A 21231-nucleotide genomic window follows, 5' to 3' on the forward strand; every position below is an offset into this window, starting at 1 on the left:
TTGAACACTTTTGCCAGTCTGAGGCAGCGCAACGACTGGTCGTATTTGGCCCGGGTATCCCGGACCAGTGGAGTCAAGCGGGGGACGGTTTCAACGTTGTGGGCATAGACGTCGATTCCACTGTTGGCCATCAAGTTTATGCACTGTTCGTTGGCGGAAAAATCCGGCAGAAGAGTTTCGATGATAATTTTCGGATTTTGGCGCTTTATCTCTTTTACCGTCTTGCAAATGTGAGACGCTCCGCCATCTTCCAAATCATCCCTACAGGTAAAATTCAAATGGAAGCTGCCGCTTTTTAATTCAAATTTTGAAATTTACAAAATTGTTGTTTCTCATGAAAATTAAAATAAACCTCACTCATTCGAATATTCCATTACAAAAAGCAGCTTCAATTATATAAAAAGAACAATAAATTATTGTTTTCATAATATCAAACATATATTTACGGTGTATTTAATTTATAAAAAGCACTGTCGATAAAAAAAAAGATAATCAATCACCTATCCACTGAGGTTAGAACGACGTAGTCGAGATTCCAATCGACAATTGCTTTGGCTGTATTCTCGGGTTCGCTGGGATCTGGAGGAGACGGATTACGAAACGTCTTCACCGAACAAAATCTAAATACTCCATTCAGGTGGACGAAAAGCAAAAAAAAATTTTAAATTGCTTTCAAATACACCAATACCTGCATGCTCTTGTGCACGTGTCGCCCAAAAGCATAACCGTGGCTGTGGCAATTTTCTCTTCGCTTCCACCCCAGCACTCTCCAATATTTGGACACTTCGCTTCTTCGCATACTGTATTCAAGTTTAGCTTTCGTAATGATTTTTTCAAATTATGAAATGCGGAACCGACAGGAATTTCTTGCTTTAACCAAGGTGGCAAACGTAACCGTTTATCGCCTTTATCTAATTTCAGTTTCTCTGTCCAAGTGTCTAAAGATAAATTTACAAAAGTTTAAAATAACGTTACATGAACTGTTGTGCTGTTAATTAACATTCAATAAAACTTATCAAAGACAAGTTGATTCTAAATCAAAAATGCCAAAAACTGAAGAAATGAATACAAAAAGCGGAAAATTAAACAAACTAATGTTGTTAAATAGTCAACTTTAATTTAAAAATAACGCATTCAATCACAACCAAAAAATTATTCTAATAAAAATAACAAACCTTCACTGACAACGTTATGAAAATAACATGTAAAAGTTCAAATACTCTTAAATTTACAACAAAAGAAAGAATGAGAAAAATAAAAGAGAATGAACAAAGTAAGAAACGTCAATCCCATTTAAAACCATAAACAAAACTACCTTCAACTGAACAAACTTTTCTTAAGCCCTCCACAATCTCAACCCACAGAAAATATCGGACGATGGATATCCCCAAAGTCCTTCAACAAAAAATTTTTGACACACTTAAGTGTCAGTTTAGTTATTTACCTTGACAAATACGGTAAATTCGTAACAACATCACTACACAGTAAGCCTTACTAACCGGAAAAATCAAAGCAAATAGTTGGGTTTTATAAAACGCTACCAATACCAAAGCGAAACAAAGCAATTACTATTTATGAAGTAAATTTGTTTCAAAAAATTAAACTAACGTTACTATGCCCTAAACAATATCGAATGGCTTTTATTCCTAAAGAAAAAAAAATATAATTTTCTACTTTGTTATCAAAAAACTAATCATTTTGTTAATGCTAACAGAAACAGAAATAATGAACAGAAACAGAAATTGATTATCATGCAAAGAATAATATAAATAAACAATTAATATATGAATAAAAAATAATATATATATATAACATATATGTTTGTGTGTAACTATGCAAATAAGCTAATGTATTATCGGTTTCATATGCAAGAAATAAGCACTGGAAATTGCAAACAACAGATATAAACAGAATTCCGAAAAATGTAAAGTAAATTAAAGATCATTTTAACACTTCACTTTTAAAATTAATTAATCTTGTTACATAATATTTAAAGGAAAATATTCTTAAAACAACCTTTTAAAAAGTCTTTAAATTCTGGTGCAGAATCGGTGCTTTTGAATGATGAATATTTACAATGATATGCAATAGTGTTTCTTAAAAATAATATTTCTGCATTCAATCCAAAACTGCTTAATTTTTGCATAATTTATGTTAATAAGATTATTTTAGATTCAGATATTATCAAACATTGTAAATGCCAGTCTTTCTGAAAATCAAGTTCTATCGCTTGTTTTTTTCATTACTATAAGGTTATCAGTTCATTTCATTTCATAATTATTTTAATTTGTGATTTTGCATTTTTTATTAAATTTTTATGTTTTTTATGCAGTATTTAACTTTTAGCAATGTCATTTAGAATTTTTTTTCTCAATATTCAAACTCGTTTTCTATTTTTCATATCCATTTTGAGAAATGATGAGCAAATTTGCTAACGGTTTATAATTTTGCATTATTAGTATATTAGAATCATTTTTCTGACAGTGCTCAATTTAAAAATAAATTTAAAGTGGACTTACTTTTTTATAACACTTCTTGTCTTATTTAAAATGATACTTAAAACTTTCTAAATTACAGTATATTGAACTTACACATTTTCATGATAAAATTAATTGGATTACGTAATTAATTTGAATTCTCAAATTGTGGTTTTGTGACTTGAACTTTTTAATACGTTTTTTCTTCCACCATCTCATTATTATTCACTTAATCCTACAATAAAATATAAATTTTACACCATTTCATGCTCTTCAGTTTGCCGTTTTTGCATGTTATGTTAAATTTATACTACTGTATTTTAATATTTTTAATTTAATGTTCTATACTTTGAAGTTTGACAGTTGTGCATTATTTTCTCTTTCATTACTGTAATTAATTATTTATAAAACTTTATTTATTGCTGCAAATTTTTTTATGATATTCATTTTTATGCGTTACAAATATATTGCAAAGTTTGATTGCATATATTACAAATGGAATATTTTTGTTTCTAGTATGTGAATTGTTTGTTAAATTTTTTAGATATGGCATTTATTGGGTTTCGTTGTAACAACCTTATCAGTAGTACTATTTTGAAGCTTTCATCTTGTAAACCACTTCACAGAACTGTGACAAGTAAGCAGTTTTACACTCCTGATCCCGATAAGCCTGCCCCATGGCCTTACAAGGTAAGCCAACTTGTTAAATTCGTCTCAGTTACATTTTTTTGAAAGTTATCTTTGGCATTGAATTAAACAACAATTTTTTTACATTTTAAATATAATTGAAGTTATTTTACTGTTTAATATTGTATAGGAAAAAGGATACCGATGGTGGCATCAGCACATTGATCGTACTACGAAGCGGCTGGATGAAAATTCTCGTTTGATAGTGGTCGAGGGAAATATCGGCTCTGGGAAAGGAAAATTCAGTCGTGAACTGGCAGAACTGCTTGGCTTTCACTATATCCCGGCTGTGAATTTGGATGACATTTTTGTCGATTCGTACGGCATTGATAGACGACATTATTATCATTTACTTCCAGAAAGTTGTCGTTTCTTTGATGCGAAATTGTTCTATGAAAATCCTAAACACAAAAATGTGGCGAATTTCCAGTACATGATGTTCTATTCGAAAGTGGAAAATTATTTAAATTCTCTGGCACATTTGATGAATACAGGTCGTTATTAAATTGTATTTTTCTTGACTTTTGTTATTTGATTGTTGTTCAGTTGTTTGTTTGTCTGCTTTCAGGCCAAGGAGTCGTGACGGAAAGAATCGCTCATAGTGATTTTGTATTCGTCAAAGCGATGCATGAGCAAGGCTTTCTAAGTGACGATTGTATGAAATGAAGCGTTTGTTTTGTCGCGTTGTTTTTGTTATTAGTTTAAACTATTATTTTAGTTTACGATTATTATTTCAAATTGAAAAAGCATATTTTGGCCACAATTCCACTTTTTCCTCATCTGGTAATATATCTGGATTGCCCAGTAAGAAAATGTATGGAAAACATTAACCGTCGCAACATAGTAAAATGCGTTGTTTTTTTTACATTTTGCACAAAGTGACTGTATTTGATTCTTGTAGCCTTGGGAAAACAATGGAAAAGTGATTGATTTTTCTTATCTAGAAACGATAGAAAACGGATACAGGGAATATTTAAAGCAGGCAGAGTAATTGATGAGCAATGATAATTGAAAGAGACATTCTAATTTTATTTTATTTTTTTAATGTCAGTGATGAATCCATCATTATGGTGTATGATTGGGAAAATTCTGGAGAAGTTGCTTTGGTAGGAAGTATTGGTTGTTATTTTGTGATTTTATTATTCAAGTGTGCATGAAAGTTTTAGGTTGTGGAAGATATTGAAAAAGTTGACTTGGACACATATGAATGGCATAAAAATAACAAATTTGAAGGTTGGCACAATATAGCATCAGAAGCTTGGTGGTGTTATAGACGTTGGCAGTAAATTTTTTCAGCTCAGGTTGTTCAGTTGTTTTCTTTTCTTTTTCATCTTTCAGATATACAAGCAAAGTGAGTATAATGCGTCATTTTGCTACTATGCCGTGTTGGGATGTACCGGAGATGATGATTCATCCAGATGATCATGGTCTGTTGACATGGGTAGCGGAAAATGTGGTAAATTGTTTTTTCTTGAATATTTTGAATAAGAAAGCTACAAATTTGACTTTTCAGATTTCTGGTAAATATTCATCTGGCTACAATACGGATAAAGGCGATTCTTTTTGGAAAATTTTCTTCAGCTCTAATACACGTAATCTACGAAATGCTTGCTGGTATGATCACTATTGGCGTGATGGGTGGTATCACCACAACAGAAGGTTGTATGCTCCTACAGTTTATTTGCCAAATATACCAGAAGAAGAATTGAAGCCTAGAGAATTTATTATGCGTGATAACAAAGTTTTGAATGCCTGAACATATATTATTATTATTATACGCTTGATTTTGATAAGTGTTAATTTTCAGCATCGTATAGTAGTACTTGGCTAGGATAGTAAAATCACACAGCAGTTAGTATTTTTGTTTATAAAATTTTTTTTCATAAAGAATAAGAATACTTATATATTTTTAAAATTGTTTTTTATTAATTAGAATTGTTTCGAAATGAAAAGATTACGTGAAAGGTTGTGAAAAATCATCAATGGACCATTTTCTCCAATCAAAAACAATTTATTGTTCTATCGCAACAGGCAGTTGAGTTAGTTGTTATTGTTTCTGTTGTTGTTTTGCATGAAGATGGATACTTTTATGTGGTATCTTTTTGCTTCGGCTCTAGAAGCTGTGATAGTCGAAGAAATTTCCGTTGGTCATCGATGATTCTGAAATTGCGCACCAAATGTTGAGCATCCGTTGGAATCTTTGACGAATCAATTTGCAGCATTTGCGACTTGTACATTCTGTGATTGCGAAGTGTCTGAGCCATCATGTGCTATATAAATTAATTTTAAAGCATTAATATAAATTAATTTGCAATGATATATTAGGTAGTTTACCATTTTTTCAAAATTCACCATGCCGTCGAAATAAGTTTTATTACCCTCGTGTGCGAAAAGAAGATCTAAAATTATGTATATATATATATACATGGATATTTTTGTTGTTGTATACATGGATATTTCACCTTTGAGAAGCAGTGGTATGAATGGTATGGTTGGAGGTTTCATCTTCGCTACTAACAGTCTGTAGGCTCGATGGTTGCGGGACGGATCGAGAAGGCTTTCAAATTCGAAAAACAACTTGCGAAATTTGGCGTTTACTTTCTGAATCGACCGTTGGTTGGTTAGTAGGAGATGATACCCAAAAAAATCTAATAAATTTGCATTTACCTCCCAAGTTTGAGATAGTCGACTGATTGCTACGTTGCTCAAGCCAAGGGTAATGGCAAAAAATGAAAACAAATCTTGATTGGCTTTGCAGCTGAAAATTTTTCAAAACAAAAAGATATTAAATTTGATTTCAGTTTAAAATTCAAAATTTATTCCATCATTACTGTAGAGCTATTTTGATGAACTTTTTCACCACGTGCGCCCGTTTGGACACACTGCCGCAGAGCAAAATTTCAGTTATAACCCAAAATTGCAACTCGTTGAAACGTCGGATGAGCAAGTCCAAATTGACCGGCACTTTTCCAGGAAAAAGATTCCTGCCCACCACGTGATAAAGCAGCTCGTATTCGTGCGTGTTGATGAACAATTGCCAGTGGTAAATTAGCAAGTGTTGAGCTAATTCGGTGCTTGTCAGCGTTTCCAATATCACCGAATGTACACTTTCACTTGGACCAGCTTGTTCCGGAAGTGGGCTCTAAAAAGTGGAATATAATTTCAAAATTTAATTCAAAAATATGTTAAGCTTCATCCAGGGTGATTTCAACAAAATATACCAATGATTCGACTTGATCTTTGAAGCAGGCGAACAGCCGTCCGTTGTGGCTCATGCTTGTCGGGATTCCTGTGTCATTTGGCGCGAAGATATTTTTTTCTAAAAAGTGAATTCTGCTTTGACAAACAACACTTGTGCATCGCACAAGTTGTGCCCACACTCACACCCACACACACCTCTGTTTGATTTCACTTCCACCAGTTCGACCCCTTCACCGTTGCCCAAGCCGAGCTTCTGCGACGCCATACGCTTGATCGTCTCACAAGTCTGGTCGACGCGTATTTTCAATGTCGACGTTCTCAGCGAGTCCGAGCTGTTCACTTTCACAATACCTGCGTGGGTAAGGAGGAGTAACGTTTCGTTTTTGTCAAAAGTGAAACTGTGAATATGGAAATTTACATAAATCGAACGGCAAAACCGGCGAATTGGCCGGCAATTCACGGATGAAGTTGTTGTCCGAAAGGATCACCGGCGGTCTGGCACTCGAGCCGAGCGCTTGTTCACGCTCCCGCATCAGCTTTTCCACTATGGTCAATTCGGGCAACAGTTGCGGATGGTCTCGACTGTCTTCCAAGATGGCGCAGTACATTTCCTAGAAATTCTAAACATTGACATCCCGGCCAAGCAGGCTGACCAACAATCACCACCACCATCACCTCGATGAACGCAGCACCAACTGGATCTTCGTAGAACATGTGTCCGGATATTTGAATCCAAGCTTGCAAGAAAGCGATCACTCGCTTGCGAAAACTGAGCTGGTGTTCGACACTTTCGGTCAAAATCGACTCTGACAAAGCCGAGTTGCCATTGATACTCTATATTTTCAATATTAAAGAAGAAAATTTGGAATACAATACAGATAGAACTGTTGAACAGTGGAATGAAACAATTAATAATAACTTACAGAACAGCCTTGCTGATAATAAATTGTAAGTGCGTTGCAGAGTTCATTGGTAGGCATGAAAATCAAATGCGTCAAGATGAAATCTTCCATGAACGTATCCGCGATGTCTTCATCTTTTGCACAATCAATTCTCGTTTCTAGTAAATATTCGACCATTTTCTCCGGTGTTCCCGCCATTACTGAATATCTGAAGTGGATAATTTGGTTCAACTATGCTAAAATGCAAAATTCACAAATTTTTATTCTCAACAACCTGTAGGCAATTGGAGAACGATTGACGCGTATTGGCACTTTTTCCAAAACCAGCACATCGTGACCGTGCTCTTTTAGGCGTACAGTGTTGGCTTCAACGTCGCGCAGTATACGATCAAAGTCGTGCTTGTCCACGCGAAGAAACTGGCAACAATTTTCATTCAGGATAATTGTAGCCGCCCTCGGAGCATCGTTGACCAAAGCCAGCTTTCCAAAATCATCACCCTCTTGCAGAGTGCACACAACACCCTAGCGATGTAAGAATTTTGGATGAAGCAAAAAAAATTTTAAATAAACAAAACACAGGCGAGGTAGGTACTTTGCCGTGAATGACAACATTGACCGAACCCTTCAGTATGATATACCAGGATTTGCCTTGGTCACCCTGTCGAAAGAGAACCGTGCCGGCATTTTGGTGCTGTTCAAACATGATCACCGTGGCCAGTTCACGCTTGACCATGGTGCTCAGATTGGACAACGCTTTGATGTTTAATAATTCTTCAAAAACCACTTCCAATTCTTCATTGCTTCGTTCGTTGGGACTGAAAATGGGATGAGATGAGCGAAAATGCAAGTGAATAATAATTTTAATAATTTATCAAAATTGGTTACGCTTTTCGAAGAACCATTCTGAATAAAGCATCCGGTCCCATGATGGACAGATTGCTGATGGCCAACAAGAAATCGTTTTCAGAATAAATTCCATCATCGTCGGACAAATTCAACGCACGCACCGCCGCATCAGTGGATCGTTCATCTTCCACCCACCGGTAGAAGAGGTATTTATCCAAAAAAGGATATTCGTGAGTAACTGAAATTATTGTTGTCACAGTGGAATAATGAAAAACGAACAGACCACAAATTACCATGATGTATGATGCCTTCTTCGAGCAGCACTTGCCAAATTCCGGCCGCTTGCATGCGATTTTGTACAACTGAATTGCTCTGACGCAGCAGCCAGTCGACCATCTCCGTGCCGACCATGCAACGCTTGTACAGGGTCATTTGGAATTTTCGATCACGAATCATATTCGGCGAACGCACAACCATTGCCGAACGAAGCACACGACTTGCCCAGCTGATTTGCATATCCGGAGTCTGAATGTGTGATATTTATTCATAAATAAGGTAATAAATGAAAACAAGAACTGTGAATAAAAATTTTCAATATCGTTTATTCTGACTGCTGAAAAAAAGTGCATATTTACCAAAGGTGAGTGAATCATGTATGTGCAATGGAGAAGCAGGAGGAAAAAGTTACTTTTCTCAAAGAAAAGTAGTGGTAGTAGTAGTAGTATTAGCAATAGTATGTTGATGTTGAATTATTTAGTGAATTGAAAAAAATGGCATTTTGTCAATGAAAATCATTTAATTTATTATTATTATTCTTACTGATGAGAGAAGGGAATATTTGAATAAAGTTCTTCGAGTAAGAAAACAAATAAGCAAAAAGAATAAGAAGAAAAAGTAGTAGTAGATGAAAACCTAAGCAATGTAGAAAAAGCTTATTTACATTGTCATGAAATACGAGAAAAGTGGTAGCGGTTATTGATTATTTGATAATTGAAGAGGAAATATAAAGCCAAAAAAGAAAAATATTCAATGTGAAATATGTTCAACCAATGATGATGAAGGTTCTTTTCTTGTCGCCCAGTGGAAAAAAAAGTAGAAGAAGAAAATTACCATAATTTTCACTGTTGAATAATTTCTATTCATCAAAGATTGGAATTGATGAGCATCTTCAACGTAGAAAGAGAGAGAGAGAATGGAGTCTGTTTTCAAAGGATTAAAAATAAATTTAAAAAAAACAAAAGATGAAGAAGAAAACGAAGAAGAAGTGTTCTCCCACGCTTTTTATTCAAGCATTCGCTTGTTTCATGCAAGAATTTCAAATTCACTCTACTGGCAATAAATGGCGGATGAATGAATCAATAATTAGCAACGAGACTCCAACCTTGGGGCACGTTTCAAGCCTACGCTTTGAACGCCGGCGCCGTCCACTCTGTCCATCTTATGCACACGGCATTTGTTAGCGTTGTGCAATTTTGCAATTCAATTTTCCACTCAAACATAGCCGGCTTCAAGCAGAATTATTTCTTGCTTTTCTATTTCATTTTCGAATTATAAAAAGACCAAAGGAAAAACTCGTCTGATATTTTAACTCGTTTAACAAGTCGCTTGGAATTCAATTAGCGCATTTTTTGGATCCAATTTTAAACACGCTGATGGACGTTGGTGTTAGCCAATATTGCATGCCGTACAGTGAAATTTACAAAAATTAACAATAGAAAAAAGAAAAGAAAATCTCTCTCTTATCTTACGAGCTATTTTTTGTCTTGGCATGGAAAAGTTATGGATGTGTGTAAATATCATCATTATCATTCATGTTAATTATAGTTTTGTCGTGTCAATGAATGCCTTATAGCGTTTTTGAAAAATGCGAACGAAATAGGCGTATCTTATGTAGATGGATAATACAGGCGTGGGATGGCGTCGGATCGAAAGTCATCCATCCAACTGAGCCACAATTCACACTTTGGGATGAATTTGCATTGCAACGGAAACTGATCGATTTCCGAAGACGAATTCAGCATTTGAAAATTTTCAAATCAATTTCACACAAATAATAGAAACTGAAAATGCAGAATTGCAAAAAACCAATAATCTTCGTTTACGATGAACCATTCATTTTTAAGAGGTAAAAATTTTGTTTTTCTTTCTCATAAATTCCAAACAAACAACGTACAACGTTCCTTGATGATCATTGTGAAGCAATAAAATAAAAAATAAAAATTTCCATAAATTGCAATAAAATTTTCTCCAATCTATATGATCAATAATATAATTCAAGCGTATGTGATCTTGTTTTGCTATATTGCCGTTGAAATGATGATCAAAATCGATGATGCGCACATTCTGCCGAAGCACACACATTTTCCTGATCAATCTCACTTTATGCAATAAATAATCACTCTTCGATAAATATATATATGTATGTATGTGTGTGTGTGTATGCGCGATGAAAAATGATAATTATTAAAATAAAAAACTGTCATCAAAAAAGGAATTTTGATTAATATCCAATTTGATGTAAGATAAAATTGTTCAGTTCAATTTTTGAAAATGCAATTAATTTTCACTCAACGTGAACAAAAAATACGAATGTATAAGTGTGGATGTGCAGCTTTTTGAAACAGAACAAATTTAGCACAAATTCAATATGCAAATATTGTGGTGAACAATTTTGCCCTTTGTATTTTTTTAATTGTCACTCGCGTTAATAAAAATAAAAAAATCACGATTGAATTATGCTTTTTTTCTGCTGTTCTATTATTAGATTAAATACTGTTGTGATTTAACGAGCAAATATTGTTGACGAAATTTTGCTAACGACTGTAATTTTTTTCAATTGATCATTTATTACATGAAAATTAGACTCTCTTTCAAACACCTACTAATTTTCTCCTACGTCACTGGATGACGTATGCAAAATATGAAGAATTTCCTCATGTTAAAACTTAAGAATAAATTTTGAAAATGTTGTAATTTTTCCATTTTCTCATGCATGAGAGCGTTGAAATTCGAAATCACAAACACCACCACCAACAGCAGCAATAATTGATTTGAAAATATAGTTTTAAATTTTTTTTATGAAATTTCATTTGGAATAAAAAGTACAAAACTGATTTTTATATACAAAATTTTTGCATTTGAATAAAATTTCAAAATGGGCAATTTTCACTTAACAAAATCAAGTGGTAATGGAAAATTATCTCTGCAAATTCATCTGATGGCAATCAAAATTTCAATTTATTTGTCTCTAATGGAAACTTAATTTTGAAATGTAAATTCAATGTACATGAAAAGTATGGTGAAATTGAATTGAACAAAAAACAGAAATTAATTAATCAACATTTTAAAACTTTGAAAATTTCAATAATGCTCATTGCACATGGAGTACAGTATCAGATGTTGGTATTGTTGTTATTGCTGCACAAAAGTTGGTACAGAAGTTTTTCTGAAGAGAGGTTGAAATCAATACAATTCAACAGAGATAAATAAATTTGACAACATGTTGTCATTATAAATTTATAATTGGTGCAATTTTAAATATTGAATAATTTACAGTTTGAAAACTGAAAGTCAACTTTGTCATGTTGAATTGGAAAAATTGAAATGTGATATGATTTTCAAGTATCGTGTTATTTTTGTAAAAGTATTTTTAAAATTTCCATAAATTTCCATAAAAATGCAAGAGAAAAGGAAAAATGAATTTCATTATTTCAACATTGTACGCTAAACGTGTAAATGTCAGAATCTATTTTGGATTTTTCATTCAACAAGCATAATGTGTTAATTTTTCTTCTAGTACTACTACTACTACTACTATATTTGCAGTTTAATAAAATAAAAGTATAATATAAAAAGCAAAAGTAATTTTTAAAAAATTGAAAAGTGTACTCACCAGAAGATTTTTCAATTCAATCAAATTATTATTGACTTGTGAATCATCAGGACGAGCAGTAGCGGTAGCATTAGTTGTAATACCGTTTGCTGGTTCAGCCATCGGATCACCGATGCTGGTTGCTGGATTTTTCGCTTCAAGCTTATCGCCCACTGAGCTGCTTTTCCTCAAAGTGCTCACTTCACGCTGTGGATCGACCGACGAATCCGCCGGCATCGTGCAATAGACTGAATGAAACGATTGGAAATTATTCTTCAAACCTTTTCTCTTTTCAGGCTTCTTCTTCTTCTTCTTCTTTTTTATTTGAATGGAAAATTTTGAACTGACTTGACTGTCCGTTGTCGACTGGTCAGTGTCCGAAAGAAAAGAACTTGTCGACGAGGTGGTGTCCATCAGTGGTGAATATTTCGCACGGCTGCTCAGCAAAGCAGAGCTGTCCGACGCGGCCACACCCCTGCTCATTGGAAACGGTTGATTAGCTTTCAGCGACATTTGTTCTCCGACACTGGCCGCAGTTTGTTTTGGATCACAATTGACAGCCTCTTCCTTTGATGGCTTGTAATTGCTCGCAGCAGCAAAAGCTGTCTCTGATTTAAATGCTGACAACGAAACTGAATCAGCTTGCTTCACTCCTTTCGATATTTTTGAACTTGAAGCTTTCACTAAATTTCCAAAAAGAAAGTAAAAAATTAACACCAACATATGTAAATTAAACATATATATATACATACATATGACTATATGTATAATTATTTCATTTTTTGATTTACAAAACAAACATGACAATTCAGCTTTATTAACTCTCATCTCTACTATGATCAACAACGGAAATAATTCTTCCACTGCAACTGTAACAGCTTGTACCTTTGCTTTTTATAGAAAATCACTCGTCTATTTATTTTTTTTTCTATTAAAATTATCATTAAATATGATCGATCCTTAATTCTTTTTAATGTCCATTTTGTTTCTTCTACTGAAGTGTAAATAAATTTTCACTCAACTGATATGATTCACTTGTCAAAATTGTTCGTTCACTGGATTTTCACTTACAATCCTATCTGTGTGCACGTTTTAGTGTTGATGACTAATTCGAAAAGAAAATTAATTTTTTTTTCAAACTTCATTGCAAATTCAAATTTTGCCTTTTAGCCAATTCCTTGCATAACCTTCACCATGCAAAAATGCATTTAATCAATTTTCAGCTTTTTCTATGTTCGAGAAAATTAATGAAAAAAAATATGCTTTCATCATGCATTCTGCATTGTTTGATGACATCAATGTTTAACTGATTGCAGAAAATAATTGAATGAATCTTATAAATTCTTTTGCAATTGCACACATTGCATTATTTTATAAAACAAATCCGAGAATTTCAAGCATTTTGCTTTTGCTTTGCCAAAGCATCATTTCAAAGCAAAAAAGTCAACTGCGATGATAAAATTGAAATTAAAACAGCATGAATTTACTTTTTGAAAAAAACTTATACCAACATATAATCAATCATATTTTTTTACTTTTTGAAATAAACCATAAAAGCTATAGAAACAGGAAGAAACACAATTAACCAATTTTAATTTACACGCAGAATAGAATAAAGAAATCTTTGACGTGCAACTTAAATGATTAAATTGATTACAATTAAAACAAAAAAACATCCATATGCATATTTATTTATTTATTATTTGATGTAAATTAAAGAAAACATAAAAATTCAAATCACTCTCTGGTGATTATAAACATTTTGATTCAATGATTATAATGCGCATTATAATGCACAGATGCACTTGTCATTTTGAAAATTTTTCTTCATCGATAAATTACCCTCACTTACCAAACTTATTTTTGACAATGCTTTCCAGTGATACTGTATTTTGCATAAGTTCATTTTCATACTGCTGAAAAATGAATAATCATTAATGATAAACATCACTGAAAATAACAAATCATTATAATAATATGCATCATTTATTATTATTATCTTTTATCTATCATTCTACAACTAAAAATAAATTTCAGTTACACTCTATTATAAATATGACTTTTACAATATGAGCAAATAATAAATGTCGAAACAGATGCAAATGTACAATTGAATTGTAGTTTTACAAAGTGAAAATATATTCATTTTTCATCTTTTCATGTTTCAAATAAAATTCACCAATGAAGATAAACAATAAAGTTATTTAAAATAAGTGAATGAATGAAAAGTTTAAATTTTATGGTTTTAAATTTATGCTAATAGAAAATAATAGATAAACCATTTTAAATTATTAAAATAATGTTTAATCTACTCCACTTTCAAAAATTGAACAAGCAATTAAAGCTTGTTTCAATATTTTTTGCAAATTAAAAATATCAAACGCTATAATGATTATTATAAGTGATTTATTATGCGTTTGAAAACTAAACATCAACACTTCGCATCAGGGGAATTTCTTTTCAAAGTTATGCTTGGAGAAAATTGAATGATAAAGCAAATTGTAATTTTAATGTAGATTCATAATAAAAATTATATGTCTAAAAATTTCTACAAAACACTTACTTCCCAAATCAAAGAGAGACTGGAAAAATCCAAGCGAATGAACTGAGAACGTTGACTTACTATTGCTGTGCATGGTTGAAGCTGTTTATTTAGGGCCCCTTCCCCAAAAGTGCATCCAGAATGTAATGTTTTAATTTTCACAAGTTCCTGAAATGATAAGAATATATAATAAATTAGAAAGTTTTTAAACAGATTTGAAAAAGATGTAAAAATGAGTAATCTTTTGTTAAAAGTTCATAATAAAATAAAATGAAAATTCCTTCAAGGCTCTTGTGATTTTGTCTTTCAAAAATTATTATATAGCTTGTTCTTTTTTATACAAATGAACCTTAGGCAAGTTAATTATTATATTTCTATCTTAATAATTAATAATGAAAATTTTGCTCAATAAATAAAAATGAAAATCAAATGATATAGACTTGTAAGCTTGAACAATATATTTTTAATTAAAAAATGAAAAACAAACAAATAAACATGGCTTCAGTAAATTTTAATGTGTATATTATTAAAACAATTAAAAGTATGCATTGGACATTGAATAAAATTGAATACTTACTGAAGGTTTTTCTGGATCATAACAATACAAATCTACTGAACCATCCAACAGCGCATACCAATTACTGCTGGGTTTTCCTTCGCAGAAGACTGAAATGTTCATCCACATGTAAACAGAATTAATTCGTTTATACATGCATATATGTGTGTGCGCGCATATTGTATTTTAAAATAAAAAAATTCTAAATAATAAATTTAATAAAATTATAATAATAAATTATTACAAAGTAGCATACTAAATAAAAAGATAAAAGTAATAAAATGAATGAATAGATTTGAATTTATCAATTCAGAATGTTATTAAGAAAACGTCGCTTTGCAAAATTGTAAAAATAAAAATCCAACTTTTGCAATAAATAATTATTGTAATGCAATTTATTGGAAAATGAAACATCAGAGTTATTTTGAAATTAAAAAGCAATGCACGTTTTAATAGATTTGAAAAAGTTAAATAAAATTTCACAATTTCAATGCGTTTATTGAACATTTCAAATTACCATGTATATTATAAAAAATAAAAAATCCAAAGCATTAATTTTAATTAATAAAATTTGAAATCTTTAATAGAGTTATTTCACTTTAAAGCCAATGTTTATTTTCAGTGAGAAAATGAGAACAATTTACTTACGAACAATGCCGGCATCAAGTTCTTCATATAAGCCGCGGGAGGCTAGCAGTTCCACTAATTGCTGGCTGAAGTGCTCAAACGCTGCAACGCCGCGTATTCGATCAGCTACTGAATTGCAGTCGGCATGGGAAACTTTTTTGATGCTAATAAAATAAAAAATTATAAAAGCTTCTTCTTTTTCGAAAGTTACTAAAGCAAGCAGTTGGCTTGTTGTCTCATAAACCAACAACAACAACAAAATTCCACTATAACATCATCAATGTTCGTATCCTTACCTCATTTCACTACATCTATCAATCGATTTTATGAAAATTCATTTCAATATGGCAAGTGAGAATTGATAATAGCAATAAAGGTGTTAAGAATAAAATTATTAAAGCGGGATTGTAAATTTCATAAAATTGTCAAAAAAGAAAAAGAAGAAGGAGAAGAAGAAGTTGATTAGAAATGTGAAAATCATTGAAACGCCAATTCTTTGCATAGGAGGTTACAATGCTACAATCGTATATAAATTTTCACTTTACCAGAAGGTTGTCTGAATAAGAATTGATTTTAATACGGCAACATTCATGGGAGAGGGGAAGCGTAGTTCAAGAAGATCGCGTGGTTTCGATTAATGCATCAGTTTGAATCAATAAGCGAAATTTCCTCCCTTCTGATCTTACCATCACTTCCTATCATGGTTCCATTTAAGCTTGAAAACAGAAAACAATTTTTTACCTTCCTACATGCACATTTCTCTAATATCCACATACATATCAATATGTAACAATAGTTGAATAATAGAAGAACAAAAAGATAAAGCAACCTGCAATAATGCAGAATGGTAAATTTTAAAATTGATTAATAAGTAAAAGTTAATCAATGACAATTGAATGCATGGTTTTCATAAAAACAATTCCAATTCTGTATATTAAAAATAAAAATAATTAATTTCACAAATTAAACTTAAAAGCTGATCAATCGACAGCTGAACTGGTTGATCAACGATTCAAAGATAAATTAATGAAGAACAAAAATTTTTTAAGATTACAATATTAATATGATTAGCAAAAGTGAAAAAAGTTCACTTCATTGATGGCGTAATTTTATACCGCCTTTAGAACTTTGGAATATTGACTGAAAAAGGAAAATCACAGTATTGGAGCCATCTTACGACGTGTTCACTCAGTCAGATTTGGCAAACGTCATTTTCTCAAAGGATTAATTTAATTTTAGCATTCAAACAATATCCACCACTATTGACAACTGTAATTCACAAAACAGTTTGCATGATTATTCTAATAGAATGTGACATTGTTTACTTTATGATTGAATTTCTAAGAAAATAAATAATCATGAGCAAAAAATTATCTCTTCGTGCAATTACTTAATACTGGCAAAATTTTTAATATACTGAAAAAATGTATGCAAAATATGAAAGACATACTGCTAAAGAAATGCATTTATTGTTCAAATTTTCATTTACAACAACTTAATTCTGATTAAATAATAATTAACAATAAAATTATTAAAATAATAAATACAACTATTATATTATTATTCATATCACCATTATTTGTTCTGAGATGTTTTTAAGCATAATAAAATGAAAAATAAAAGTTCCTGACATATATAGCAGTTATCATATTTTGTGAAGCAACAAGAATTGAGCAACAAAATTGTGAATTTTGTGAAGCTACAAGAAATAGTTTTCAGTACTTCCAATAAAACTTCAAGCATTATCAATGCGCTTCATTAATAAGAATTAAAAATTTTATGCACTAAAATTTGTACAATTATCTTTTTGTCATTTTGAAGATAAATTTATATATTCTTTACTGCAAACTTCTAATACAACTACGGTCATATATACTAGTTAATGTTGCGCATAAAAATATAATATTGATATTATAAACATAACTGCTGCATTTCTATTTTTAAATACGAAATAAATGACTAAACTTAGTAAATACGTAAATATACGTCAAATGAATTTTTAGAAGTTTACCTTTGAGCTAATAGTCAAAAACTTTATAATTACATGCCTATCTTAATACATTATATTTTCAATTTCTTAAAATTGTGCATATTTTTCAAACATATTTATAATTATTAAACAATAAAGAAACAATGTGTTTTCTAAACAGCTTCAAACTTTTAACTGAATTTTTCAATAATTTTTATCGACTTAAAACATTTAAAATGCAATAAATAAATGAAAAAATTGTTGAAGTGAAAACATTAGAAAATCAAAATGCTTCACAACAATATTTCTTGTATTATTAAAATTATAAGTGACTTGATGCTCTACTTTATTTTTCAAAATTAAAGTTGTTGTTGAATTTTTTATAATTATAATAATATGCTTTGCAAAGAAAATTATAAACATTATCGAATTCACTTGTTAAATGACAGGACTGCTATTTAAAAATTTCCTGAAATAAATGCAAATAATTCGTAATTTCATTTCAGCTTATCCATTTTGAAAAAAATCCTTTAAATATAAAATACATAAATATCGCATTTTAAATTTAAATTTCATTCTCTGTTCTTCAGTTTTGAGGTACTTTTTAAAAAGATTTCTATTTTCAATATTTAATATAATAAAGCTGAATTTCATTTTATGCTTTTCCTAGATTCTCATTTATTAATACATTGAAAAATTGTGTAAATCAAAAATGCTTACCTTTTAGAGCAAGCCCTTTTGAAAGCCATTGCAAACAGAGCTGTTTTGAAAATGTTCTTTGTTTTTGGTGGCATGGCTTGCTCATCACACGAATTTGACTTAGGTGACGACATGTAAAGTTCCTTTTTCAACATGCTCATTATGAAAATTCAGACAATCCTTTGTGATGCACAAAATATATAATACAATTCAAGAAATTTATTTACAATTCTAAGTCAACAAAATACAGAGAAAACATAATAAACTGAGTTATAATGTAATGCCAAAATTCATGCGCGTATATTGTTCCTCCACGCAGATAAAAAGGATGCAATTTTTTTACATTAAAAGATTTTGTTTAATAACATCAGTTTATTCATCTAAATATGTATATGAACATTCATTATTGAAACACTGCATAAAAGTTATTTTAAAATACACTGAAGATGAATAAATATTTATCATTTGCTTTGCATTATTTTAAAAATTTATTTAAAAGGTGAAACATTTTTAGTAGTTTCTTAAATAAAAGTAAAAAACTTATAAAAATTTACTTATTATTAGAAAAAATGCTGCAAATAAAAATGAAATAACCTATTCATCATTTCAACATTCGACAGCAGTTTATTTTAAACTACTGCATAAAAAGTTTAACTCACAAGTTCAGGATTAACAGCAACATAATTAATATACATGTTTGATGAAAAATAAATTTTCTTAAATTATTTTAAAAATTTCATTTTATTTTTTGAATTAGTAATTAGTACATGATGATTTCAAATTCAAAATAGTTAGTTACCATTCAAAGCATCCCTCTCATGGAGTAGCGTATGATCATTACTATAAGTAAAGCTACAGCCAAATATTCATTAAAAGTATATTTATTTATTTACAAAACATAATTTACAGAACATCTTCAGTTTATAGAATGCTTCACAAATGAATAAGTTTTAATGTTTACATAAAAACTCTAGCTATTCAAGCTTAACCTTTTGCCTTTAGTTGTTCTGTACAGTACTAACAAATTGATATAAAATAAATCATTTATTATTTAAGCATAATTTGAACCTACTTATAACATGATCAGAATTATCATTTAGATATTTATTCATAAATTTACATCACACTCCGTTAAGATTTAAAAAATAAAAAAGAATATCTTATTCAATTAGCCTTTAATCATTTTATAAATGTTTTTTAAATCATCAGTTTATCATAAATGCTATATTAAAGAAAATGGATTTTTATTTGCATGTCAAATTTGTTTAAAAAATGTATCCTATTTTTGAGGAACTTTGCATAAAATAAAAACAGACTATGAAAAGTTCTTCACTTGAGTTAAAATTGTGAGCAATCAACTGAATAATTGATTGTAATCAAATTTAAAAACTAATATAATAAATGTCTGAATTGCACAAATGCAATGTTACTAATTAAAGCATGCTTTGCATATTAAAGTGCTATATATATATATATGTCAATTATTGCATTATCAATAACATTTCAAAGAAGAAGATATAATTATTAGATAAGTGCATTATTGAGCCAACAGTAATGAAAATGGTCACGCATTAAAACAGTCAAAAAAATCAACATGCTCTTAAAAAAGCAGCACCTAGCAGAATTCACAAATCACTTTGGTAGCAAACCAAACAAATTATGTGCACAAATAAATGCGATAGTAAAATGTCTTACTGTTGGTACTGAAAAATAAAATGCACAAATATTACAATGTATGGCAAACTACATTACTGAGGTAAAAATGAAAATTTAAACTTACCTGAGACTGCAAACAACCATTCCAAATTTTTGCAGGCTACGGATATTCTGCCAAAATAATCAAACTTGCAGCAAATTACGTTTCTCATGATAACAAGGCAGCATAAGTGAAATTGCAGCTGCTGTTGTTATACTTTTGCGGTAGCGTTGTATTTATACAGATGTCTAACAATAGTTCATTACAGTGATTATAAACAAAACAGAACGCAATCGCAACTTTCAAATATATATATATATATATATATATATATATATATATATATATGTAAATCTAAAATACCATGAATTAATTTTATTTTTTATTTAAAAATTTAGGCATGTTTATTTAATAACAATTTATTAATAAATGGAAACATTGTCCTTCAGCTGTTGTGAGCATTTTATATTAGGAAAGCATGAATTAACTTTATGCTAGTACAAAATGCATAATTTTATTCAAGATTCATGATATATAGATGAGATTTTCTAAACAGAAATATACAAAGGACATCAGTAATATAATAAATGCATCAAAAGTACAGAAATGCTAAATTCATTTTGTAGATAGTTGAATAAAGCATTCATTATAAATAGTTGTTTAAATAATGTACGATATGTACAATATATTAATCAAACAGTCATGAATGAATAATGCAATGTATAATATTTAACTGTTACATATGGCATGTTTCTTACAAGAAAATCATATTTGTTGCTGCATAAATTTATTTAACTCTATTATTTTTTATTAAAGAAAGCCATGACCATATTATAAACCATTTTTTAATCAACTGCTAATTAAGCAATTACATAAAAACGTAAATAATAATAATTTTTTATTAAATAACTTCATGTCATTGTTTTAGATAAATAGTAAGCATACTGAGACAACTACAGCTAACTGCAACGTTAAGCGTAAAGAAGTTTATTAATATTTTTTGGAACATATGGAAACTAAGAAACATACTTAAAATAAAATAGCCTTTCATTGTAATATATTAATTGCAATAAATTGAAACAAATATGAATGATCAGTAGACAAAAATGCCAAAATATATAAATTATATGTTCTATAATAGTTGCAATATATATAATT

The 21231-nt window shown here is 30.4% G+C and overlaps 4 protein-coding genes across 4 annotated transcripts; 1 reads left to right on the forward strand and 3 right to left on the reverse strand.

Moving 5' to 3' along the window:
- Positions 1-90: 90 nt before the first annotated feature.
- Tsp_01534 (lipoic acid synthetase) lies at positions 91-2770 on the reverse strand. The gene is made up of 7 exons (XM_003377304.1): positions 2736-2770; positions 2017-2096; positions 1609-1646; positions 1359-1395; positions 689-938; positions 501-620; positions 91-247 (listed from the first exon to the last, which is right to left on the reverse strand). Exons 1-7 carry the CDS (start codon positions 2768-2770, stop codon positions 91-93), a joined length of 717 nt encoding a protein of 238 aa, XP_003377352.1.
- Positions 2771-3023: 253 nt separating this feature from the next.
- Positions 3024-4920, forward strand: Tsp_01533 (conserved hypothetical protein). Its single transcript, XM_003377305.1, has 7 exons — positions 3024-3167; positions 3295-3658; positions 3733-3819; positions 3883-3968; positions 4331-4446; positions 4503-4620; positions 4678-4920. The coding sequence occupies exons 1-7, from the start codon at positions 3024-3026 to the stop codon at positions 4918-4920; spliced, it is 1158 nt and encodes a 385-aa protein (XP_003377353.1).
- Positions 4921-5251: 331 nt separating this feature from the next.
- Positions 5252-8766, reverse strand: Tsp_01532 (putative Rap guanine nucleotide exchange factor 4). The gene is made up of 15 exons (XM_003377306.1): positions 8749-8766; positions 8407-8638; positions 8153-8351; positions 7845-8082; positions 7542-7789; positions 7289-7475; positions 7029-7199; positions 6795-6976; positions 6561-6763; positions 6386-6483; positions 5996-6306; positions 5832-5922; positions 5627-5765; positions 5499-5563; positions 5252-5434 (listed from the first exon to the last, which is right to left on the reverse strand). Exons 1-15 carry the CDS (start codon positions 8764-8766, stop codon positions 5252-5254), a joined length of 2565 nt encoding a protein of 854 aa, XP_003377354.1.
- Positions 8767-11483: 2717 nt separating this feature from the next.
- Tsp_01531 (Rap guanine nucleotide exchange factor 4) lies at positions 11484-16010 on the reverse strand. Its single transcript, XM_003377307.1, has 8 exons — positions 16006-16010; positions 15731-15873; positions 15104-15192; positions 14608-14694; positions 13837-13900; positions 12266-12667; positions 12006-12232; positions 11484-11558 (listed from the first exon to the last, which is right to left on the reverse strand). Exons 1-8 carry the CDS (start codon positions 16008-16010, stop codon positions 11484-11486), a joined length of 1092 nt encoding a protein of 363 aa, XP_003377355.1.
- Positions 16011-21231: the final 5221 nt, after the last annotated feature.

The sequence above is a fragment of the Trichinella spiralis genome (genome assembly GCF_000181795.1).
Source record: "Trichinella spiralis strain ISS 195 chromosome Unknown Scfld4, whole genome shotgun sequence".
In the NCBI taxonomy this organism is placed as follows: Eukaryota; Metazoa; Nematoda; class Enoplea; order Trichinellida; family Trichinellidae; genus Trichinella; species Trichinella spiralis.